Below are 20,893 nucleotides of genomic sequence, written 5' to 3' on the forward strand. Positions count from 1 at the left end.
GATAGCTGAGATTGCAACACAAGCCTGCTTTTTCTAGTACCCTCAACCTTGCCACTATGCCACGTTTAGTGAACAGACCGTGACACTGGACGCTGTCTCCCTGGAGTAATACCCGTTGTTTGTTGTGGGGTGTCTGGTCGTTAAATTTGATTGGGTTAATTCCGGGTTGCAGGAAAGACCGTAGTCATTTATTTTTATTTAGATAACACAAAGTATTATCATTTCAAAGCAAACAATTGATGTAAAGATAATACAATTATATTTCACTATTTGTAACAAGAATTTTGCACATCAGCACTTACAGAACACTCCAAAAATAGTTAATCGCAAGGGTAGAATTTCTGGTGCGATATATTAAGTTTTAAAAGGTTTGCGGTATTAATAACCTCTTTTGAGCAAATCGAGATATCAGTGCTTCGCAGTAATAATTTAGAGCTCTCTGCTTGCCTTCCGAAAGTTTAACATTCTAAAATCCACTCATTGGAATTTTCTATTAAAGATTTTGGGGGGCGCTCCCCTGCTGGTTCAGGGCCTCTTTCCTGCAGGCTTTGCCATTACTCTTCATTATCATTTTGAAGGTAAAAGTGCACACAAAAAGTGCCCATTCACCTTGGTGCTGCTTCTCTTGTTTACTTTATTAAAATAAAAAGTCCTTACCACCACAGGGGCGAGGGACAGAAACCCCGTTTGGCCGCGTTAGGCTTCTCAACCTTCCCCCATCGACCGCCCCTCCTCCTGCGCTCCACCCCTGTTTCAGCCCCCAGAATGACAATACTTCACACATAGTACCACCGAATCCACCGAGTGAAAGCACATCTTGCAAGAGCGGGTGGGCTACAGCACTTTAAACAACAGGTGCAACAGCAAAAATGTGAGAAACTCTGGAAAGGGTGGACAAGTGACGAGTGAGATCTTTGTGATTATGGTGACCTCATCGGGTGGGAAGGGGGGGGAGAGGCAAAGGTGGGAAGTTGGGTTAGCATGTACATGTTCTATTGCGGGAAAATTAATAAAATACTTTTTGAAAAGAGAACAGGTGCAACACCACACTGAGAGTTTACATCCAGGAAAGGTATTCGAGGAATGGGATGGAGAAGGTCGACCTGCATGACAGGATATAACCTAACCTCGAGATGTACCTTCTACTTGCCTAGACCTCTCAGGAAGGATCTGAGTTTGGCTTTGCAGACGTTGATGGTAGGTGTTTCCTGAAAGTGAGGGGCAGTGAATTCCAGACTTCAGGGTACTTTCCTCATCTTATTGAGGGGCTTACAATATCCTCTTTGAGGTTGCATTTCCTGAGCATGAGCCTTATGAGGAGGTAGGTAGCTCAGCCAGTTCTCTGTAAAGCAGGGGTGGTGGGTGGTGGCAGGCAGCTTAAAGAAAAATAACACAAGCCAGAAACCTAATAGGGAGAGCTGAACCTGGGTACTGGCTTGGCCCAAGGAACCAAAGCACGAGCTGAGCCATCAATATGTTGGGTAAGTAAACCACGCAACAAACATTGTGTAAACATATGATGACTTAAATATTAAAGTGTTTCTCCTTAACACGTGTTTGTTTTAATATGCCACATTAGATTACACTACCGCATTGACTGACATCTAATAAAAGTGAAGATTTCTATACTTAAACTTAGAAATATTCATGAGACCCCCCACTAACATCGACCCCATCCCCAAACCAAGATCTAAGTTAAATATTATATGTCCCTTACTTAAGGCCAATATTGAAGTTGTAGCCGGGGTAACATTATAGTCCGTTAAACAACATGCAATTTGAGTTTGTGAGGGTAAATCCTGAACTGAACTACTTCAAAATGCTCTCAAGTGTGACTATCAAAGATGATAAGCGACAGTGATGTAACTTGACTACCACCACACAAACGTCAGCGGGGGAGCTAGGATTTGAACCTAGGATTCCATGTTCCAGATTTTGTTAATTTAACTGCTGGTTTGATAGCTTCTTCTCTAGTACGTTTAACATCAAAAGACAGTGCTTTTTGTTCAGTTCTACCATTAGCTTAATCATAAGATGTGGGAAAAAAAAATACGCTTATCATGTGTTGAATCTGTTTGACATAGATGACGCCATTCTAAACATGGTACAAATTTGAGGTAAAGGAAGGCAGAACAGCATTCATAATTACCATCACTCACTAAACAGAAAGAACGATTTCAGCAGTAACTCAACGACTCATATAAGAAATGTATAAACAGCAGTGCTTTTAATGGAAATATAGAGGGGCAGGTACTCACCATTTGAAGTACCTACTTGCTCCTGAGAAGTGCTGGCACTCTCCCATTAAATGTATTGCAGCAGTGCTGAGAAGTGCTGGTACTCTCCCATTAAATGTATTGCAGCAGTGCTGAGAAGTGCTGGCACTCTCCCATTAAATGTATTGCAGCAGTGCTGAGAAGTGCTGGTATTCTCCCATTAAATGTATTGCAGCAGTGCTGAGAAGTGCTCGTACTCTTTGGAATTGAAGAAGTGTGGGCACTCGGTACAGCACAGTATCTGTACTACAAGTCTTCAAAGTCTCCATCAATGGATCCTCGAATGCGCTAACACCTTAGCCCCTCTCAAGAAACCCACCGCCAACCAAGGAAAGAAAAAACCAGCCTGGTTCACAGACGAACTGACCACCTCCAAAAGCCTTTGCCAGAAGCTCAAAAAGAAATGGATCCTAGAACGCACACCCGACAACCTCGCCTCCCTCAAAGATGCAAACCGTGAACACCACCAACGGATCCGCGTCGCCAAGGGCGCCCACTTCACCGAACGCATCAACAACAACGCCCACGACTGCAAAGAACTCTTCGGCATCGTGAAAGAACTCTCAAATCCAAAAGCCAACGCCAACGACATCCCGCCCTCCCAGAAACTCTGCGACGACCTCTCCACCTTCTTCCACCAGAAAATCGTGATCATCCACAACAGCTTCAACACCGGCCCACCGCCAGACCCCACCCCCGACGTCTCCACCCGCGACTGCCGCCTCACCGCCTGGTCCCACGTGGATGACGCAGAAACCACAACAACCATGAACACCATCCACTCAGGCTCCCCCACGGACCCATGCCCTCATCATGTTTTCAACTCAGCCAACGCCACCATCGCCCCCAAACTCCGCAAGATCATCAACCTCTCATTCACCTCCGCCACCTTCCCGGACAGCTGGAAACACGCAGAAATCCAACCCCTCCTCAAGAAACCCAAGGCCGACCCCAACGATCTCAAAAACTTCCGCCCGATCTCTCTCCTCCCTTTTCCAGCAAAAGTCATCAAGAAGATCGTCAACACACAACTCACCCACTTCCTCGAAGACAACTCCATCCTGGACCCCTCACAATCCGGTTTCAGACGAAACCACAGCACGGAGACTGCTCTCCTCGCCGCCACAGATGACATCAGACATCAAATGGACAACGGCGAAACCTCGGCCCTCATCCTCCTCGACCTATCAGCCGCTTTCGACACAGTCTGCCACCGCACCCTACTGACCCGCCTCCAGGAAGCCGGCATCCAAGACAAAGCCCTCCACTGGATCTCATCCTTTCTCTCCGACAGAACTCAGAGAGTCCGACTCTCCCCCTTTCGCTCCAAAGCCACCAACCTCATCTGCGGCGTCCCCCAAGGATCCTCCCTCAGCCCCACATTGTTCAACGTCTACATGGCCCCCCTCGCTAAACTGGCCCGCCAGCATCACCTCAGCATCATCTCCTATGCCGACGACACCCAGCTCGTCCTCTCCCTGACCAAAGACCCACTCACCGCCAAAACAAACCTCCACGAGGGACTAAAATCCATCGCCGAATGGATGAACAACAGTCGCCTGAAACTCAACTCCGACAAGACGGAAATCCTCATCCTCGGGCGCTCTCCCTCGGCCTGGAACGACTCTTGGTGGCCCGCCGACCTCGGACCCCCACCCACCCCTGCCAGCCACGCAAGAAACCTCGGCTTCATCCTGGACCCGGCCCTCACCATGTCCAAACAGGTCAGCACCGTCTCCTCCTCCTGTTTCAACACCCTCCGCATGCTCCGCAGAATCTTCAAGTGGATTCCAACAGAGTCCAGAAAGATGGTGACCCAAGCCCTCGTCAGCAGCAGACTGGACTACGGCAACGCACTCTACACAGGCATCCCAACCAAAGACATCAAACGACTCCAGCGCATCCAAAATGCTTCCGCCCGACTGATCCTCGACATACCCCGCCGATGCCACATCTCCCCTCACCTGAGGGAACTCCACTGGCTCCCGGTGGAGAAGAGGATCACCTTTAAACTCCTCACCCACGCTCACAAGGCACTGCACAACACCGGACCTTCCTACCTCAACTCCAGACTAAACTTCTACGCTCCCACACGTCAACTTCGATCCGCCAACCTCGCCCTCGCCGTTGTCCCCCGAATCCAGCGCAAGACCTGCGGCGGCAGATCCTTCTCCTTCATCGCCGCCAAGACCTGGAACTCTCTCCCCACATCTCTACGCCAGACCCAGGACCTCCTCGCCTTCAGGAGACTCCTCAAGACCTGGCTCTTCGACCGCTAACTGCAGCGCACCCCCCCCCCAGCGCCTCGAAACCCTGACGGGTACATAGCGCGCTTTATAAATATCGTGATTGATTGATTGATTGATTGGCGCACATGAAGCTGCAGAGCTCAGCGGCAGAGTTTCACGTCCATGCATTTCAACTGCTGAACACAAGCAGAAGGGATTCCTTTTAGCTTGTGTTTGCGCTCATCTGTCCCATGTGTAGCAGTTTTTTTAATTTTAAAACGACTCCATTAGGAAGGAAAACAGCAACGTCTGAGAAGGCAGTATAGCGGCTTGCGTGACGCTGAAGGAGCGGGGTGGCGCACAGGGAATTGGAGCGATTAACAGGGGGGGGTGGGATTAAATTAAAAATAATAACAAAAAAACACTTACCTATGCCGACGCCTTCACCACCGCCCTGCTCCTCTCCTCTTCTATGCCGACAGCCTGCAGGCACAGGCTCCCAGGCTGCCCTGCGCCAATCCTGATGATGTTCAGAGCAGTGTCAGGATTGGCTGGGAGCGCCCTGGCTTGGCGCTGCCAGGCAGACAGGTAGTCTGTGCAGGCTCTCTCCAGCCCAGCAACTACGTTGCTGGGCTGGAGAGAGCGCTGTGCGCATGTGTATTTGGCCCGGGCCGGCCGGCCAAACATACATGCGCTCTGAGGGGGGAGTGTTGAGTACTCCCCCGCATTGCTCATCACCCTCATGACCCCACACCTTCACCCCCAAAACGGTAATAAACAAAGCTTTTTATCGTTTTTGTGAAAAAGGTTTGCAGCTGCTGCTGCTGGCGGGGGGTGACGCTCCTCCGCCCTTATGGAGGAACCGCCCCTGAGTATAGCTCTTCTTTGATCCTCAAGCCATTCACCATGCTCTAGGACCACACCAAAGCCAGGCACAGAACATCTGACTTGAGCCAGGTGCCAGCCTTGCTTGGATTGCCCACTTATAACAAAATGGTTTATTAGCATAGCTGCTGTTACATGCGCTTTACTTGCTCCTTGTGTGAGGGAAGCTTGCACTGACTCTTTTGGGTGTGGCTGTCGTCTAACCGAGCCTGTGCTCTGTGCGCAGGAGCTAGCCCCTAGCTTTCTCTGCCTGTTCTGCGGATCTGACCGAAGCTTGTCCTGGTGGTCGCTCTCCATTGGTCTGGACTGTGTCAGAAAGACGCTTAACTTTTTTCAGTCGTCCTGTACAGGACGGGGTGTGCCCGTGCCCTGCTTCCGCTCGCACTGTGCCTGCTCTCTCTGTGTACCTCAAGCTTGGCCTGTCCGGAGGAGCCCTGGGCGGTGCCGGGGTGCGCTCGGGGGTGTGGGCTGGGCCGGGGTGTGACGTCCGCGGCTGCCAGGTGTGGTACGTCACTCCTCGGCTTACCTCGGCCGTGGGGCGCCCAGCGCAGCGCCTCTCTCCAGTGCGGACCTTAAAGCGCAGCCATGGGGAGCTCTAGTACCGCAGCCGAGATGGAGGGCCCCGGGCTGCTGCTGGCCCTGATGCGGGAATTACGAGGGCTGCCCGACAAGCAGGTGAGGAGGGCGGGGTGGCACAGAGGTGTTCTTGTGAGCGGGTAAAAAGCCTCGACTTCTAGGGGCAGGTGCTGGTGGGGCCACCAGACCCCCTCCGGAGGGGTACGGGGCAGGGGCGGGGGAGGAGGACAATTAGGGGGTGCGCCGAGAGCAAGTAGGGATTGTGGTGGGCACCTCAGGACTGTATGCTGCGGGTTCAAGTACGGGATGGGACAAAAATCTTGATACAACTGCACGGGCGTAGCTATCAGTGCAGCACCCGAAGTACGATTGGGGGGGGGGGGGTTCACAGGCTCCTACCTTGCAATAAGTGTGCTGTCTGACATAGCGAATTGGTGGACCATTGTTCTTCACTTTAGTGCTTCAAATGGGCCGGTACTGTCCGGTATGGAGCACCGGCACTTTTTATTTAGAGAGGGACAGTACCTGCACTTCATAAGAAAAACGTTATATTTTCAATTGAAGATTACCGGCACTTCTCAGAAATAAGCAGGTACTCCGGTACAGAGTACCTGCACTTCTATTTTTCCATTCCAAGCACTGACTTTACCTAAAGCTCATGTCACGCGACTGGGAATCTGGGCGGCAGGCGGGGTACTGGAGTGGCGGGGTACTGGAGTGGCGGGGTACTGGAGTGGTGGCCACACGGGACTGGTAGGAGATGATGATCCAGGAGGGTGGGCAGAGGGCTTCCCACAAACGAGGCACCCGAAGGGGCAGGGACAACAAACATGAGGGCATGGGAGGGACGGTGAGGAACCATCCGGTAGTGCGGACACTTGAGGCAAAAACAGATAAGGCTCTTGGCACAATCAGGTGAGGCTAAGAGGAAGAACACGAGCAGATGAGGCAGTTGTCATGTCAACTGACGTCTGTGTCTCCTAACCTTGCAATTGGATGGCAATGGCACGACTTCTCTGCCCGAAGAAGGGGGGCTTGTTTCTAAAGAGAGGCCAATAATAGAATGGTCGTCTGGTGCCCCTCGTGCTCATATCTTGAAGGTGGCTCGTGCAAACACAGCGGCAAGCAGAACTCACTCCTGCTCTCCATTACATGGAGGTGATACCAGCAGAGGGGCCAAGAAAGAAGGGGGCAAGCACACGATATTACTATTACCGATCTCAGCAGAGTGGAAAGACCGAATTTGTTAAAAAAAAGTTTGGGGGGTCCTTCTCTTTTCTCGTCCCATAACAACCTCCAGCGCAGGATGTGCAGGCCCCTGGAAATGCCTCCCCCCAAGCCTTCACCAAAAACCGTAAATACTACACCTGCCTGTCTATCGGGGACCTATGGGTAGTTCTCCTCGGGGTCATGTGAGTGTCTGTAAGGCGCCCTCTGTCTAATACTGTTAATAAATGAATCCCATTCGTGCTGTCAAGCTTCGGTGCTGTTTGTGACACCGTCAATTTGTGTGCGTATCAGGTCAATACCCTGTTAGTTGCTGTCTGTGTGAGCTTCTGCTCTGTGACTGCGTGTGCATGAACGCGTGTCTCTGCTGTGACTGCTCTGACCACCTTCCTTCATAGCTCTTTACTGGCCCTTTTTCAGCCAGTACTGTTTTTCAGTCAGCTTTGCTATGCATGCTGGGACTTGTAGGTCTGACCTTAGAATGGTTACAATGAAACTAGAGAAACACCATCCCTAGAGCTGTATGGTGCAATAGAAAGGACTAGCTCAGTCACCCTCATGAATACCTACACCTTTGGAATTGTGCCTGCGTTTTGTCACACAACGCCTGCTTTGTATTTCTACTAACAAAATGCCGAGTTAAGAGGATTGAAAACAAAGAAGAAACTAAGGTGCTGTGCATTCCAGATGAAGGGCTGAGGCGCGTTATTGTGAGAGGGCAGGGTGTGGCTGGGGGTTGGCTTTAAAGAAAGCGAATAGCATTTTTAGGTTTGTCGTTTGAGGACACCAACAGAAACTAAATACATTTTGCAGAGCTGATTTTGGCTGTATATGCTGCACATGCAGTGTTTTTCTTTATACAAACTGATTCTCTTTTAATTTCACAAACGTATTAATGTTGTTATTACCCTCGATTATACAATTTAGTCAGTTCACTGTGCCGTTTTTCACACGGGATGTTGCTGATTGGGGGATATGTTGGGCTACAGTTGCCGGCTGAACAGGCTGGGGTACCAAGACATCAGCACCTAAAATGATTATGTACAGTTGGTTAGTAGGGTGACCGCCTGGCATTGATGCAAATTCTGGGCAGGACTGTAAAAAAATTCAGGACAAAGGGTCAAAAATCAGGACAAAAATTCAGGACAAAGGGTCACAATTCAGGACATAAATTCAAGAACAAACGCCAGTTTTACAGACACACGCAAGAGAGGCCATGCCTCACTATGTTGTCAGTGCATTTATTTACTCTTTTTTAACATTAGCACTATTTATTCACTGTGGTCTTTTGTGATTGTCTCCTGGTATGCTACATTCAGGTGTCACATTACGTCCTTGTTCAGTAGTAAATTAATGCCCTTCTGTACTGCGGCAAGGCCATCACCCCTACCCAAATCTACCCAATCTTTCTTGAAGAGAAAGTAACAGCAAACTTTTGATTATGTTTCTGAACATTTTAACACCCCTGGCAAACAGTTTGAGAAACATTAATGTAATTAACCTTATGCTAGTTTAAACAAATTGAACAAAAACATCTGGCTAACCCCAACCGCCCATGGACTTTCAACCTAAAAAGAAAAATTAAAGAGGCAGGGCAGATGGTGTTGGCGACAGTCTCACACCTAATGTCAGGATGTGATGTACCCATAACCTGTCTGTAGTCTCACTGCACTAGAGTGTATGCCTGGGACTCTAAATTTATCTCACATGAGTCTACTCTGCACTCTATGACACTGCACCACTCTGCATTACTGCACTCTCTGCCACACTACTCCACTACACTCTATGCTACTCTACCCCATACCACTCTATGCCACTGCACTCTACGCCAATGCACTCTAAACAACTGCACTGTACACCACTGCCCTCTACTCTGCACCACTGTACTCTACGCCACTACTCTCTGCGCCACTCTACTCCACTCCACATCACTGACGCTCTACTCTGCAACATTGCACTCTCTGCCACTGTACTGTACACCAATTTACTAGATACTACCGCATTCTACACCACTGCACTCTATGCCACTCTACTCTGCATCACTCCACTCTGCGCAACTGCACTCTACAGCACTATACTCTACTCTGCACTGCACCACTCTACACTACGCCACTGCACTCTGCCACGCGAGTCTACTCTGCACTCTATGCCATTGCACCACTTTACACTACTGCACTCTCTGCCACTATATTGTATGCCACTGTACTCCACTGCACTCCATGCCACTCTACTTTGTCCTACGCCTCTCCATGCCACTGCACTCTAAACCACTGCACTCTACGCCAGTGCACTCTAAACAACTGAACTGTACCCTGCACCACTGGGCTCTACGTCACTGCTCCTATGCCGCTCTACTCCACTCCACACCACTATGTCACTAAGTTTTAAACATGAACAGCAGCCACTCTGGTGTAAAACAATGCTAAAACACATTGGCAAAGCAATAACTCTTGCGTAGACTAGACCTATTGGCTTTGCCAATGTTTGTTAGTACTATGAAGTACTAAGGCCCCTGAAAGAACTGTGAATGTGTAAGTCCTTATTTTAAACATTCATTTGACGCCTTGTAAGTGATAGTAAGCGCTATATAATTACAATTACATCATAAATAGGCAGCTACAAAATGCGCAAATACATTTTAGCTAAATAAAAAAAAGTGCTTCTAAAAATACAGATTTGAATAACATACAGTTTATACCTAGTACTAACATTTTTTATAACATTCCATTAAAACCACACACTCCACTGCTCACCTTGCAACACCTCAGTATCTCTCTAAAGGAAAATATTTTTGCCATCAGAAAGCTTCAAGTGACTCATTTGGTTAAAGTGGATGCAGGTTTTCAAGTCCCTTTGCATTGCAGATTTACCAATTGTGTACATTTGCATTTCTTTAGGAAAGGATACACCCTGGCAAGAGGGCCTTTTCTTGCAGTCTGCCTCTCCCTCCCTCCCAGCACAGGAGACTCTCTGCCTTCCACTCCAGCTGGGGAAACTAACCTGCTGGTAATTTCGCCCTGCCTCCGTTGTCCTTTTGGGTAAAGGCTAAAATTACGGACAAATGCCGTCCGTTAAGCCTTTCATCACCGACAACGGACGGCAGGGCGAAATTACGGACAGTCCGTGAAATTTACGGACGGGTGGTCACCCTAGGCTTATTGCTAGGAAGAGTTGATGCAACGAATCAGTACTTCCACCCCTGCTGCAGTCCCTCATCCCCCTTGAAATGGGAAGCACCCCAGGATAGGCAGTGTAGACCGCAAGTCACCGCGAAAGCGCCCCCACTCCCTTACAGAAACGAAAACGACCTGTCAGCTCTAGCCCTCAAATGGGCAGATAAAGTGCACCAGATGCTCCAGATATCATATGGTCCTCGACAAAGAAGTTCCTACATTTGAAGATCCCATTCAGATGAGTGCGATTGAGGCTGGACCTCAACACCAGATGCCTGTGCTGAGTCCACACGCACTGGAAACACTCTCAACAACAAATAGATGAGTCCTCCGGGGGCTTCTCATTCTGTGTAGCCTACACCAGGTCCCTCCTCGTACATGAGGTTGGTCACTGGCGTCAGCAGCCGCGGTCCTCTCTCTGGGCACCAGTTCCTTCACTTTAGCAGCAACAGTGGGGCTTTGATGCCTACTTTGCTCCATTTGTGCACAATCACCCAGCTCTGATCTCCATCCCACCCGCAGTAACAGACACGTAACCAGTTGTCAGCCCGCTCCACTCAGCCCAGAAGTAGCCCTGCCCCAGACAACCTCTGAGAGGTGGTAAACAAGGCGCACAAGAAGAGGGAAGTGGAGGGTCTGTAGAGAGGTCTGCCGCGCCGGCACACATCCCTCCGACGCCATTCCTACCCGTGGCGGAGACGGCTGCGGCAATCCAGGTGAAACACCGAAGGGGAGCAGTATTCACGCGAGCAGGTAGGAATCTCTGAGCATGCGCAATTGCTGTGGCATCTATATACAGAGGTTAAAGAAAGGACATGGAAGGGTTTGTCTGTTGGCGCCTTCACTCTGATAGAGATAGGTCTAAGAGAGGAGGCACTGAATGAGTGAAAGGATGGAGGAACTAAGGTCAACAGGACATTACCAAACTTGTTTTAGGAACGTAACATGCTGACAGCATTTCTGATGGAAAAAACCCTGAGTTTGGTTTCAAATGCCTTTGTTATCAATCTAATGTAATTGCTGCTCATAAAGATTATGTCGGGTGTGCCAGATTACCGTGACCAGGTTTGGAATGTTAAAAGCCAGAAACTCGGTCATGCAGTGAAGTCAGACGCAGATGACTAGTTGGATAAAAGAAGCACTGGCAAAGCCAATAGGTCTCACCTAAGCTAGAGCTATTGGCTTTGGCAATGTGTTTTAGCCATCTTGTACACCAGTGTGGCTGCTGTTCAACATGGCTGAAACATAGTGATGTGGGAACGGTGGGGTAGATTGGAGTGGGGTAAATTGAGGTACAGTGGAATGGGATAGATTGGAGTAGAGTGGAGTGGGGTAGATTGGTATAGAGTGGATTGGGGCAGAGTAGGGTAGAATGGAGTGAGGTAGTGGGGTAGACTGGAGTGGGGTGGAACGGGGTAGATTAGAGTGGGGGTTGGGTAGATTAGCGTGGTGGATTGGAGTGGAGTTGATTTAATTGGGTAGATTGGCAGTGGAGTGGGTTAGATCGGAGTGGAATAGATTGGGGTAAATTAGAGTGGGGTAAATGGGAGTAGACTAGATCGGGGTAGATTTAGGAAGGGTGGGTGGGTGACTGGGATATATTTGAGTGGAGTTGGTAAATTGGGGTGGAGTAGATTGGAGTGGGATAGATTGGGTGGATTATACTATGGTAAAGGGGATGGAGTGGGGTAGATTGGGGTAGATTGGAGTGGGGTGGAGTGGGATAGAGTGGAGTGGGGTAGATTGGGGAAGTGGGACAGATTGGGGTTGTGTGGGGTAGATAGGGATAGGTAGGTTATATTGGAGTGGGGTAGATTGAAATAGGTTAGATTGGAGTGGAAGTGGGGTAGATTGGAGTGGGTAGAGTGGAGGGGTGTAGATTGAGGTGGGGTGGGATTTATTGGGGTAGACGAGTAGAGTAGGGTAGACTGGTGTGGGGTAGATATGAGTGGAGAGGAGAAGACTGGGAGATATCAGAATAGATTTGGGAAGACTGATGTGGGGTGGATTGGGTTAGATTTGAGTGGGTAGATTGGAGTGGAGTAGGGTAGTATGCAGAGGAATGAAATGGGTAAATTGGAGTGGGATAGACAGGGGTGTTTGGAGTGAGGCAGAGTGAAGTGGGGTATATTGAGGAAGTGGGGTAGATTGCAATGGTATAGCATAGCTTGGGATAGGGTGAGGTAGGCTGGAATGTGGTGGATTACAGTAGAGTGGCTTAGATTGGGGTAGAATGTCGTGGAGTAGATTTGAGTGGAGCAGACTGGAGTGGAATAGTTTGGGGGTAGACTGGAGCTTGGTATATTGGAGTGGGGGAGTGGGATGATTGAATTGGGGTAGATCAGGGTGAAGTGGGGTAGATTGGAGTGGAGTGGGGTAGTATACAGGAGAATGGAGTGGGGTAGATTGTGTGGATTATAGTAGGGTAGAATGGAATGGAGCGAGGTAGGCTGGGGTGGTTTGGAGTGGAATAGACTGGAGTAGGGTAGATTGGGGAAGTGGGGTAGATGATTGGAGTGGTGTGGGGTAGATTGGGATGGGAAGTTAGATTGGAATGGGGTGGAGTGGGGTAGATTGGGGTAGAGTGGGGTAGATGGGTAGAGTGGGGTAAATTGGAGTGAAGTAGATTGGTGTGGAGTAGATTAGGATATATTGGAGTGGGGTAGATTGAATTGGAGTAAAGTGGGGTAGATTTGAGTGGAATGGGGTAGATTGGGGTAGAGTGGGCTATATTGGGTAGATTGGAGTGGAGTGGGGTAGAATGGTTAAAAGTAGAGCGCATGAGAGTGGGGTAGATTGAATTGGGGTAAAGTGGGGTAGATTTGAGTGGAATGGGGTAGATTGGGGTAGAGTGGGCTATATTGGGTAGATTGGAGTGAAGTGGGGTAGAATGGTTAAAAGTAGAGCCATGAGATTGGGGTAGATTGGAGTGGAGTAGACTAGAGTGGGTTAGAATGGAGTTGAGTGGTGTACATAGTAGTGGAGAGGAGTAGATTGAAGTGGAGTGGGGTAAATGAAGGTGGAGTGGGGTAGATTGGCGTGGAATAGATTGATTTTGCTAGTGTAGATTGAGTGGAGTGGGGTAGATTGGAGTGAGATAGATAGGAGTAGGGTTGTTTGGAGAGGGGCACGTTGGGGTAGATTGGAGTAGATTTGAGTGAAGTTGGAAGGAGTGGTGTGGTGTATATTTTTTGAGGTGGGATAGATTGGAGTGGGGTAGATTGTGTTAGGGCGGAGTAGATTGGAGTGGAGTAGACTGGAGTAGACTGACGTGGTCAGACTACATGGGGTAGATTGGAGTAGAGTTGTTTAAATTGGAGTGGGCTAAAGTAGATTATAGTGGGATGGAGTGGATTGGATTAGGGTGGTGTGGGTGGATTTGAGTGGCATGTGGTAGACTATAGTTCTATGGAGTGGGGGTACATTAGGTAGAGTGGAATGGAGTGTGATAGATTGCGATAGAGTAGGGAGTGGTGTAGATTGGGGTGAGGTAGATTGGTGGATAAGAGTAAGGCGGATTGAAATGGAGTGGGGTGGATTGGAGTGCGGTATATTGAAGAGGGGTGATTGGAGTGAGGTAGTTTGGAGTGGGGTAGATTGGAGTGGGGTACATTGAAGTGGAGTAGATTGGTGGGGATGTGGATAGAGTGTTGTGGGGTAGATGGGTGGGCTTGATTGGAGAGGGGTCGATTGGTTTAGAGTGAGGTAGTTTGGAGTGGAGTAGTTTGGGGTAGATTAGAGTGGGCAGATTGGATGGGGTAGATTAGGGTAGTTTGGGGTGAAGTGGGGTAAATTGGAGTGGGCTAGATTGGATGAAGTGGGTTAGAATGGACTGGAGCGGGGTAGATTTGGGTGACGTGGTAGATTGGAGTGAAGTGGAGTGGGGTATATTGGGTAGGGTGGAATGGAGTCTGGTAGATTGGGGTAGAGTGGAGAGGGTAGATTGGGTAGACTGAAGTAGGTGGACTGGATTGAGGTAGACTGGGCTAGTGTGAAGTGGGAGTAGACTGGGGTGGAGTGGAGTTGGATAGATTGGACTGGAATTGAGATTGGAGTGAAGTGGAGTGAGATAGATTGGGGAGGAGTGGAGGGGGCTAGAATTGGAGTGGAGTGGGGGATTAGGTTGGCGTGGGGTACACTGGGTAGATTAGAGTAAGGTATATTGGAATGGACTGGGGTAGATTGGGTGCAGAAGATTGAAGAGGAATAATTGGAGTGGGGTAGTTTAGAGTGGGGTAGATTGGAGTGGGGTAGACTGGAATGGAGTGGGGTAGATTGGAGTGGCGCACAGTGGTGGGGGATAGATTGGGTGGGGTAGATTGCAGTGGGGTGGGGTAGACTGCAGTGGGGTGGGGTAGAGTGGAGAGATTGGAGTGGAGTTGGGTAGATTAGAGTGGGGTAGATTGGGGAGGGGAAAATCAGAGTAGGGTAGATTGGGATGGGGAGGTGTGGGGTAGATTAGAGTGGAGTTGAGTAAATTAGAGTGGGTAGGTAGGGGTGAAGTGGAGTGGATTAGATCTGGGTAAAGTAGAGGGGGGTACATTAGAGTGGAGTATTGTAAATTGGGTGGATTGGAGTGGGGTAGATTGTGGTAGACTGGAGTGGGGTAGATTGTGGTGGAGTGGTGTAGATTGGAGTGAGGTAGGGTAAATTGGAGTGGAGAGGAGTTGGATAGATTGCAGTAAATTCTGGAGTGGGGTAAATTGAAATGGAGTGAGGTAACTGCAGTGGAGTGGAGTAGAGGGGAGTGGGGTAGATTAAAGTGGGTCAAGTAGACTGCAGTGGGTGGGTTGGATTTGGGTACATTGAGTGGGGTGGGGTGGATTGGGGTAGATTAGAGTGTGACAGATTGGAGTGGATTGGAGCAGAGTGGGTAGACTGGGGTATATTGGAGCAAAGTGTGGTAGATGTGAGTGGTATGTGGTAGATTAGGGTGGAGTGGGATAGACTGGAGTGGGGTGGCTTGCCTGGTAAGATTGAGTGGAGTGGGGTATACTGGAAGGACGTAGACTGGAGAAGAGTGGAGTGGATTGTAGTGGAATGGGGTAGACTAGGGTAGAGTGAAGTGGGGTAGATTAGAAAGGGGTAGATTGTAGTGGAGTGAATTGGGAAAGACTGAAGTGGATTGGGGTAGATTGAAGTGGGGTGGATTGGGGTAAGGTGGAGTGGGGTAGAAAATTGGGGTGGGTTAGATTGGAGTGGTGTGGGGTAGACTGGGTGGAGTGGGGTAGATTGTAGCAAAGTGCATTGGGGTGGGGTAGACTTGGGTACACTGGAGTGGATTGGAGTGTGGTACAGTGTAGCAGTGTAAGTGGAGTGCAGCAAAGTGCGTAGAGTGAAGGAGCATAGAGCTGAGTGGTGTGTTGTGTTTTGGAGTGAGTGGCATGGATTGGAGTTGCTTGGCATGTTGTAGTGTGTCTCAGAGTAGAGGGGAGTGGAGTGGCATGTTGTAAAGTGGAGTGGCGTAGTGTGGAGTTTGCATGGTGTGGCAATGCACTGCCATTGCAGAGAACACGTTTTAATTGAAATGACCATTACATTTGCATTGAAATACGTTTTTTACTGCACTCAGACGATAATGTGTACAAATGTCATCACCTAGTTGATTGATATGTTTTGATTGTATTCAAATATTTGTTGCCACCACACTTTAGAATTACAAATAAATATGCTTCATTTATACTAATTCTGTTATATTCTGAAACATCAGCACAGTTCATTATTTTTTTTTTTGTTGTGTGCTAGAAGAAAAACAGACTACACTCTCCCCTCTTACATTGATACCTGGCAAGATTGTCACATATATTTTCTCATTTTGAAGACAGAGAAAGAAAGTAAACACCAAGCTCCCTTGGAAGAGAGAGTCTAACATTTGACCCCGTCTTTGAATGCACAGCAAATGTAACAAGATAAGAACACATTTTAAAGGCCTGTTTACTGAAAGCGAGTTTGTGGAGGGATACAGTAAACACTGTTTAGTCAGTGGGAGGGACAAAATCACACTGGAGAGCCTAAAGCAAATAAAGCCAGAAAATGTGAGTTACAAACCACAAAGCCAATGGTAATCTGTGGGTGAAATGCATTCCTAGGTCCACTTTCTAAAAGTCCCCAAGATGTCTTTAGCAAACAGGTGAGCCTAAAAATGACTCCAAAGTCAGTGTTGTCTAAGATTGGGACATTTCTTTGCGGCCTCTTCCATAGGTAGAGGTAGTAGAAAATGGACCTGTAGGTTTTTCAATAAGAAGACCCCTGCATTAGACACCAGCAGCATGCAAATACAATCATTTCTGTCACTTTTCTGACCTGAGGTCCTACCTAAAGCCCAAAGGCCACAATAAATCAAGAGCTAAATCGTATCCTCTTCTCTAGTTCTGAGCCACCAGTTCATACCTCAGTTTCTGTTAGTTTCTCCATCAGGGCTCCCTCTCCCTTTTTTCATGAATAATTTGCCTTACTGGTTTTTGCGTTAAGAGACAGACAAGCAACTCTGATGTTGCACTTGCATTTCAGGGATGGGTTAAAACCCCAGCAGGAGAATTGGTGGATACGTACCCCAGAATTTGCCTTCAATGCCCATATATGCCATACTTGCTAGGAAAAAGATTGAGAAAGTGATGTCCCACAGAGGTTAGTAGACCTATTTATCCACCCTCCTTTACAGGAAAAGGAATTCCCAGGAGACTGTGGCAAAGAAAGAGCCTGGTCAGTTTAAACTTATACACAATCAGTTTTTTCCAGATGGTTCCTCAATTAGCGATACAATTGACCCTTCACTGACTTCAGTTCCCTATGCTGTTTGACCAGGCTGTGGAGAAATTTAGGTCATTAGGAAAGGTCACACTGGTGGGTAAGTCAGATACCGAATCTGCCTTTAGATTGTTACCTGTGCACCCAGCTGATTTCAGATTGCAAGGTTTCCATTTGGTGGAAGTTTTTTCTTTGATACGTGTATGCCAATTCGCTGTTCAGTGTCTTGTGCTTTCTCTGAGTGCTTTAGATAGTTCTGGGAATTAGTGGTCAGAATGATTACAGGTTGAAAACAGATAATTCATTACCTTGATGAGTTTCTGTTTTTTGGGAGCAGGTGGGACTTAGCAGTGTGCTGAAAGTCTAGAGGTTTTCATCAAACCAATTCAAAAGTTGGGGATTCCCTTAATATTCGAAAAGTGACACATCCAACTGCAAAACCATCTTTTTAGGCATCTTGCTCAAATCATCGAGGGTCTATAATTCTTGCCTGACGATGACATGATGGCATTTACTGCGTCTGTGGCCACCTTCTTGTAGGCAAAGACAGTGACTTTACATCAGCTACAGGCTTTGAAACGCCAGTTAAATTTCGCCCTACAATGTTCTCCATGGGTAGCCCTTTTTCCAGTTCCTTCCAGAAGGAAATGTCAGGACTCAAGTGAAGAACCGCAGGCCCCCATTGTCAGTGGAAGCCAATGCTGAATTAAAAAGTTTGAATGAGTTCCTCCAGTGTACACGTGGTGTGGCTATATTGCATTTTCTCCCCCTCCCCACCCTCCACACCCCTCACAAAAACAAACCAGGAACTCAGTGGGTTTTGGTGCCATCTTGAATGGCAATGGTGCATGCAGAAATTGTGTTTTCAGTCGCTCATATTCGGCCAGGTCGGATATTTCACTGCTCTGGGGTTGCTCCCATTCATGGAGCACTTCAAGTCTGGCCACACTGTTTAAGGGCAAAAGTGTCGTTTTTGTTTTTGGTCAGATACCACTCCTATGGTGAATGGAGTAAACAAAAGGAGGGCCATCTAACTGTTGGTCCTGTAGCGCCTGAAGACAGTGGTGCTGATCTCTTTAAAGGGAACCGTGACATTTAGAGCAAGTCAGTACCAGGTGAAAGAAATAACGCTGCTGGTGCTTTGTCTCGAAGGAATTGTGTGGCAGAGAAGACGTCCTATTTCCAGATGGCTCTATTTAAACTTGTTCTCCCGTTCTTCCAGCATTAATAGTATCTTCTCTAGCCCGTTAAGCAAAGAGGGCCTACAATTTGATTTCCCGAAGTGTGTGGGGTTTCTGTAGGTTAAATGAGTTTGGCGGGTTTTTTTCAGGACACTTGCAGCTTCCATTGCAGAGGTGAAGAGGCAGGGCTAGGCTATTTCACTCACGTCCAGCATCTTTCTGCTGTATCATGCTTTGCGAAATTATCAGCAGCTAGAGTATGGTGGTGAGTTCGTGCCAAGTAAGCCACGGTGGGCTGGAAAGAGAATCTGGTTTTACGTCTGACGTGTGCAAAACTGAAAACCTCTAGGCGCTACTGAGCTACTCGCTTTACTGCGAAAGCTCCAAGAGAACGGTACGTCCACGTTTGAAGAACTCCTTCTCAAGCAGCACACCTGTTAGCCTTCTGCGGGGCCCTAGCATCAGCAAACTGAGTGCACCCCTAAAGAAGATTTTGCAGAGAGGGTGGAGTTGGAGGACATACAGGTGACAGGTGCGGAGATCACATCAAGCTGTCCAGATTAAAAACTGATCGGAGGGGCTGCGATTCATCTGCGAAGCGCTCCAGCAACTGACGTGCCCTGTTAAGGCACTTTTGGAGCGCCATAGAATGATCCCTGTACAGTTTACACATTGTGCTCTATTAATTCGTAAAAAGGGCCCAATATATCCAAAAACCAATTCACAAAAGCGTGCAATGCCACCCTCTTGCCACTGGTTAGAATGATACATTTTTTTCACCTCACATTTTTGGGACAGGAGAAGGCAGGAGCGGCAGCCTTGGCTCTGGGCCTACCCAAGGTAAGATGATTGGGGTAGAATTCTAAACCATTAGGTGTGTGGTAGTTAATTTGAGCCAGTGGGTAACTGGCACTTTATTGTCAGCACTGGTGCTTGTGACAGTCTGCCACAAGGTCGCGCTGACTAGTTAATTTAGAGACGGCCAGAATAGCAGTTAATTACAATATACATTAAAAATGACTATTACCTGCTGCCCAAGCCAATGTTGTAGCTATGGTGGCCTGGGATAGTATGAGTTGTCACCCCTGTAGTAGTGTGATGGTTAGCAGTCGTGTTGGTGCCATCGTTGGCAGCACTGGCAGGGGCAACGTGGTGCAAGCTGCAGTGGCCTCCAGGTGAGGGCCCTGGCACGTATTGTTTTTTTCACAGATTAAGCACTGTTGTGGGCTCTTCCCAGCACAGCTCATTCCCCTCAACTGAGTTGTCAATCTTGAAAATCCGGAAGTGTGAGGAACTTTTTTTCCACTGGATTTCCTGGACTCGCCTCGGGCCACTAGGGCCTCAGTGACCCCCAGGACTGTGTGGTAAGGACATGCCAGAGCCAGGGTTATGCAGACAGGGCCGGGTTGGCATCGGGCGTTGTCCCGGGGAGCTGGAAGGGTCGGGCCGGTTTTGCAGCTGTGGGGGCCGGTTTTGCTGCCATATCGGCCCCAGTAACAAAAGCAGCAGCAAGCTCGCACTTACACCCACTCAACCCCCGACCCCTACCACCCTTCCCCCCTTCCCTCCAGCGCGGGGGCTGGTCAGGACAAAAGTGCAGGGCTGCTTCAGACTTCCATTCACAAGTTGAAGCGGTAGATTTCCTATCTGGCTAGAAAGAGAGGGGGATCTCGAGCATCACTCACGGCCTCATCAGGGAGAAGTACATTTTCCATAAAGTCTTCATGCATCTTTCAGTCTAGGCCACTGAGGGCTCCCTTCACACCTTCAGTGTGCGGGTCGGAGGGCAGGTGAAGTCAGCAGGGGATGTTGTTTGAGGGTCCACGACCGATCCTCACGGTACCGAGGGCTGCGCGGTTTAAGATGGGCTCACAGCATGTTTTGCCTCGCAAAGCAATGAGTTTATGTTACACAAATATGATACATATTGGCGTTAAACATGAAATAAATGCGGCCACGTACGGCTCCTTTGGCTGTGGTGTGTTGTGCATCCCTCGTACCTCTGGGCTTCAGCAGGAAGTTCTGCACTCTGTGGTTATGCTACATGGCTGCATTTTCCTGTGACACATACTGACGTACACAGTATAACCTGTGCGGCTCATAACCAGTCGCGGCTCACGGGAGGGAAAAGGGGCGGGGTAGCGGATGGCAGGGAGGGTGGGTGGGGCACAAAAAAAAAAAAACCTTACCTTTTTTCCTGCACCACGCCACGCTGCTCTGCTCCTCCGTCGCAGGCTGCAGGCAGGCACAGGCTCCCAGCCTGCCTTGCGGCCAATCTTGATGCTGCTCAAAACAGCGTCAGGATTGGCTGGGAGCGCCCATGTTGCTGGGCTGGAGAGAACCCTGTGTGCATGTGTATTTGGCCGGCACCAGACGGTCGGCCAAACATACTTGCGCACTGAGTGGGAGTGCTCAGCTCTCCACCTCCGTCTACGCCATGCCAGTGGCCCCCGCCCACTTTTACAGAAACAACAAAATAAAGTTTATTATGTTGTCTTAATAAAAGTTTAGCAGCTCCTGCTGTTGGCGGTGGGGGCGACACTCCTCCGTCCTAGTGGAGGAGCCGCCCCTGAGGTTGAGGGAGGGTGTGGTTTGGCTGA

The 20,893-nt window shown here is 48.8% G+C and overlaps 1 protein-coding gene across 1 annotated transcript in view; it reads left to right on the top strand.

Moving 5' to 3' along the window:
* Positions 1–5,665: 5,665 nt before the first annotated feature.
* LOC138284882 (lysophospholipid acyltransferase 2-like) overlaps positions 5,666–20,893 on the top strand; it is a 143,473-nt gene continuing 128,245 nt past the window's right edge. Inside the window, exon 1 of the mRNA XM_069224122.1 lies at positions 5,666–6,064. Coding sequence (XP_069080223.1) covers positions 5,975–6,064 — 90 coding nt within the window. The 5' untranslated portion in view covers positions 5,666–5,974. The remainder of the gene's footprint in view (positions 6,065–20,893) is intronic.

This window comes from Pleurodeles waltl, chromosome 3_1 (genome assembly GCF_031143425.1).
Source record: "Pleurodeles waltl isolate 20211129_DDA chromosome 3_1, aPleWal1.hap1.20221129, whole genome shotgun sequence".
Classification (NCBI taxonomy): domain Eukaryota; kingdom Metazoa; phylum Chordata; class Amphibia; order Caudata; family Salamandridae; genus Pleurodeles; species Pleurodeles waltl.